The sequence below is a fragment of the Mesoplodon mirus genome (assembly GCF_964341445.2).
Source record: "Mesoplodon mirus genome assembly, chromosome: 7".
Taxonomy (NCBI): domain Eukaryota; kingdom Metazoa; phylum Chordata; class Mammalia; order Artiodactyla; family Ziphiidae; genus Mesoplodon; species Mesoplodon mirus.
The window spans coordinates 59,401,400-59,404,787 of NC_138983.1; the positions used below are offsets into that span (position 1 = coordinate 59,401,400).

General features: G+C 41.2%; 1 protein-coding gene across 1 annotated transcript; it reads left to right on the top strand.

The window, feature by feature from the left end:
* Positions 1-1,688: 1,688 nt before the first annotated feature.
* LOC309808532 (olfactory receptor 52E5-like) lies at positions 1,689-2,628 on the top strand (the record flags this gene model as incomplete). Its single annotated transcript, XM_082628892.1, is given in 3 exon segments — positions 1,689-2,487; positions 2,490-2,510; positions 2,513-2,628. Coding segments are annotated over 3 exon segments (936 nt in total).
* Between the last annotated feature and the right edge of the window lie 760 nt (positions 2,629-3,388).

Below are 3,388 nucleotides of genomic sequence, written 5' to 3' on the forward strand. Positions count from 1 at the left end.
TGTCCTCAGACCCAAGGAACTACCTTATCCAAAGTTTTGTCCTATCACACAGGGTAATCCTCCGCCAATGACAGGATACCATGGGAGTACAAATAATTGGCTTCCTTGCCTCATTATGGGATAACACAGAAGGGCCATTCCAGCACAGAAGCTTCCCATAGTATCATGGAGGCATGCAGCCTCATGGTGAGTCAGCTTCTCCTTTGACCCAATCATACATTACTAGTTTTTTACAAGTATAATTCCTCAGAGATCTCCTCCAAAATCCTTCTGCATGCTATTCTATAACCCAGTTTGTATTTATCTAGGACCTTGTATACAATAACTGGAAAGATTGCTTCCAGTAAACTTTTAACTTTCATTTGCTAATTATTGCTGATCACTGCCTATCACTATATAAAATATACCATGGAGATAAATCTGACACTGATTTTCACCTCAAAGAGATTATACCCTAGTGGTAAAAATTTAGCAGTTTTTTTTTTTTTTTTTTAAGCTAGAATGAGCATCAGAATAACCTGGAGGGTTCAATAGCATATTACTATGTCCCAGCCCCAGAGATTCTGATTTAGCGAGTCTGGGGTAGTGTCCAATAATTACCATTTATAACAAATTACCAGATAATGCTGATACCCATGGCCCAGGGACTACACTTTAAGAACCACTGATAACCAATGATAACTAACGCAACAGCAAGATAAATAGACCTCTGGAAAATAATGAAAAGAATAAATAATCATGAAATAAGCCAACTGGGGAAGGCTCTCTGGATAGTATGTCATTAAATCTGAGCTAAGAAATATTTTGGTGATGGGTGCTAGAAGGGAAAAGTAATAAGACTTTGTAGTTCTGAGAGAGACTACTGTTTTGCTGGAATTATAGAATAGTCTCCCAATATGTCAAAATTTCTTAATTCCATTCCTTAGCTCAGATCCCAACACCAGCTATTCAATCCACCACTTTTACTGGGTTCCCTCCCATGTACTATCTTCTTTTTTTTTTTTCACTTAGCAATTCCTTGTTCTTTTTCTTAAAATTTTACTGACGTATAGTTGATTTACCATGTTGTGTTAATTTCTGCTGTACAGCAAAGTGACTCAGTTACACATATATATATTCTTTTTCATATTCTTTTCCATTATGGTTTATGACAGGATATTAAATATAGTTCTCCATGCTATACAGTAGGAACTTGTTGTTTATTCATCCACATACCATCTTCTTAATTTTCAGGACTATTTTGCAAGAATGTATCATTCCCCTAAACCATCCACCTCAATCTAAGTCCTGTGATTTTACACACACACACACACACCATCTTGTTTAGGCTTTACCTCATGATTAACAGATATAATTAATAAATATTTGTTATTTTATAGCCATATGTAGGTTCTTCCTTAGAGACTGAAGGGAAAAAAGACATAAGAAGTGAAGTGCAGAATTACTGTTTTTGGAAATTTTCTACATGGTTTTCTATGTAGGTGAGGCAAATACTTTGAAGTGAGAGTGTCTTTTTAACTCTGGCTCATATTCACTCTCTAGGTCTCCTCTGCTGTACTATGGAATTAAAGAATAGATTTTCTATTCCTCCAGAAACTAGGCAACATGCTCTGAAAGAGGTTATGTTCTCTCGCTGGAAGCAAGAAAACTCCTGCAAAAAAATGCGTCTATAACCAATTCCCACAGATATGCTGCACCCCAACAATATACAGTTCCATGCTTCTTCCTTCCTTCTGATAGGGATTCCAGGGCTGCAAAATGTGAACATCTGGATTGGCTCCCCCTTCTTTGCAGTGTATCTAATAACCCTTGTGGGAAATGTCACCATCCTGTGTGTGATCCAGACTGAATGCAGCCTCCACCAGCCTATGTTTTACTTCCTGGCCATGTTGGCCTTCACTGACCTTGGCCTGTCTACAGCCACCATCCCCAAGATGCTGGGTGTTTTCTGGTTCAATCTCAGAGAGATTGTGTTTGGCACTTGCATCACACAGATGTACACAATCCATATATGCACTGGCCTGGAGTCTGCGGTGCTGACAGTCATGGCCATAGACCGATACATGGCCATCTGCAACCTCCTGAGATATGGCATGATTCTCACCAATAAGGTAACAGCCGTCCTGGGTGTAGTCATCATAGTCCGGACTTTGGTGTTTGTGTCTCCTTTTAGAGTCCTTATCCTAAGCCTTCCTTTCTGTGATGCCCAGATCATCCCCCACACCTATGGTGAACCCCTGGGTTTGGCAAAGTTGGCTTGTGCCAGTATTAAGGTCAGTGTTACCTATGGCTTGATTGCTTTTTCCATGGGATATATTGACCTTTCTGTGATTGGATTTTCCTATGTCCAAATCCTCAGAGCAGGCTTCTACCTCCCGTCCTGGGATGCCCGCCTCAAGGCACTCAGGACATTTGGATTCCATGTCTGCTTAATGTTGGCCTTCTACCTGCCAGCACTCTTCTCCTTCATGACACACTGCTTTGGCCACACATTCCTCATTATATCCACATACTCTGGCCAATCTATATGTGGTTTTCCCCCCTGCCCTTAACCCTGTAATCTATGGGGTCAGGACAAAGCAGATAAGAGAGCAGGCACTTAGGATGCTTAACCCTAAAAGCTCTTGATATTTAACCCCAAGAGGATCTTCCATGATCATTCAGTGGAATGATAAGATCAAAACAGAAGTAAAACACTGGAATATTTTTGTTAAAATCCTCTACGTGTAATCCTCTACTACATTTTCCTCATTAGTCATAATGTACACCACATTAGAAGGCAGAGCTCAAAGATTCCAGAATAATCATTCTATTTTTTGCCACAGGAAAAGTACAACAAAAAATTCTCACATTTAGGGCTTCCCTGGTGGCGCAGTGGTTGAGAGTCCGCCTACCGATGCAGGGGACACAGGTTCGTGCCCTGGTCCGGGAGGATCCCATGTGCCGCGGAGCAGCTGGGCCCGTGAGCCATGGCCACTGGGCCTGCGCGTCCGGGGCCTGCGCGTCCAGAGCCTGTGCTCCGCAATGGGAGAGGCCACAACAGTGAGAAGCCCGCATACAGCAAAAAAAAAATTCTCACATTTAAACCCCACTGATACTACAAAATTCCTAAGGTGAGAAAAAGGTTTGAAAAAGTGGCCCCAGTAACTACCTTAAATACTTTTCTTTCTCATGGGGATTCTCTTCATTCACATGTCAGAAGCTGAAGTTCATGACTATAAAAATGATGAATTTCATGAAAACCAAGCAGGATATAGTGGGAAGAGAAACGCACAATGAGTCATGAGATACAGGTTTAAATTCAGGCTCTGGCCTTGACTGGAAGATGTACGTGAGAATGTCACTTAGAGCTCTTTGAGCTTCAGTATCCTTACCAATAAAATAACTA